The sequence below is a fragment of the Arachis ipaensis genome, chromosome B03 (assembly GCF_000816755.2).
Source record: "Arachis ipaensis cultivar K30076 chromosome B03, Araip1.1, whole genome shotgun sequence".
In the NCBI taxonomy this organism is placed as follows: Eukaryota; Viridiplantae; Streptophyta; class Magnoliopsida; order Fabales; family Fabaceae; genus Arachis; species Arachis ipaensis.
The window spans coordinates 7,669,751-7,670,548 of record NC_029787.2 but is presented as its reverse complement, the minus strand read 5'-3'; the positions used below and the strand labels follow the sequence as shown (position 1 = coordinate 7,670,548).

Below are 798 nucleotides of genomic sequence, written 5' to 3'. Positions count from 1 at the left end.
AGCATCATTAGTAGAAGTTGGTGACAGTGAAAGGTTATAGTACCAAATTTCTGGATTGATGTCCAAGGTGCAAGGTGGGTTACTGAAATTGCGCCTAACATTTTTGCTCTTAGCTTTCTTTTCCCACTCAGTCCCGGATAAGGGACTTGAGGAGGAAGCTAAGTACTCAGAAAGTCCTATTTTTTATTTTTTAAGTTTCAAAAGAAAAATTATTTTTGGTCAGAATGAGGAAAACGTCTAAAAAAATATGTGTAGTAGAAGAGCTGGAGACCCATGTTCTCAGTAGTCAGTTTGGGTCTTCGAAAATATGGGCCTAATAGAGCCCATTAGGTATATATATGTGGCGATTATCAATGTATAGAGATTAATCTAGAGATAAGCTGTACACCAAAAAAAAAAAATTTCTAGAGATAAGCCAACTTGGATTGGTCTAGTAATTAACTTACTAGTCTCTTTAAACAAATGTCACGAATTAGAATCATGCAACAATCTATTGACTAGTAACAAACTTTTAAATGAAGCTCAGAATCTACGATGGATTAATCCTAAGTATGCTGAAATAGGTGTTGTTATATATGGTGTTAAAAGGCCGTTAAGATGGTAATTGTGGTGATAGTGGAGATTTATAGAAGCTTTTAATTTAGAAAAAAACGGGTGGTGGTTTCATAAGTTGAAGATGATGAAAAAGATAAGGATATTTTAAAATTTTTTTATCATTTTCAATGAAGTAAAATACTTTGATATTTTTGTTAAATATAACTTATCTTTTACGAATACGACATCGTGCGATAGTTTTAC

General features: G+C 32.6%; 1 protein-coding gene across 2 annotated transcripts in view; it reads right to left on the bottom strand.

Moving 5' to 3' along the window:
* LOC107628848 (xylulose kinase) overlaps positions 1-182 on the bottom strand; it is a 4,952-nt gene extending 4,770 nt beyond the window's left edge. For both annotated transcript variants that reach the window (XM_016331458.2, XM_016331459.2), the window contains exon 1: positions 44-182. In XM_016331458.2, the coding sequence (XP_016186944.1) occupies positions 44-101 (58 nt within the window). In that variant the 5' untranslated portion in view covers positions 102-182. The remainder of the gene's footprint in view (positions 1-43) is intronic.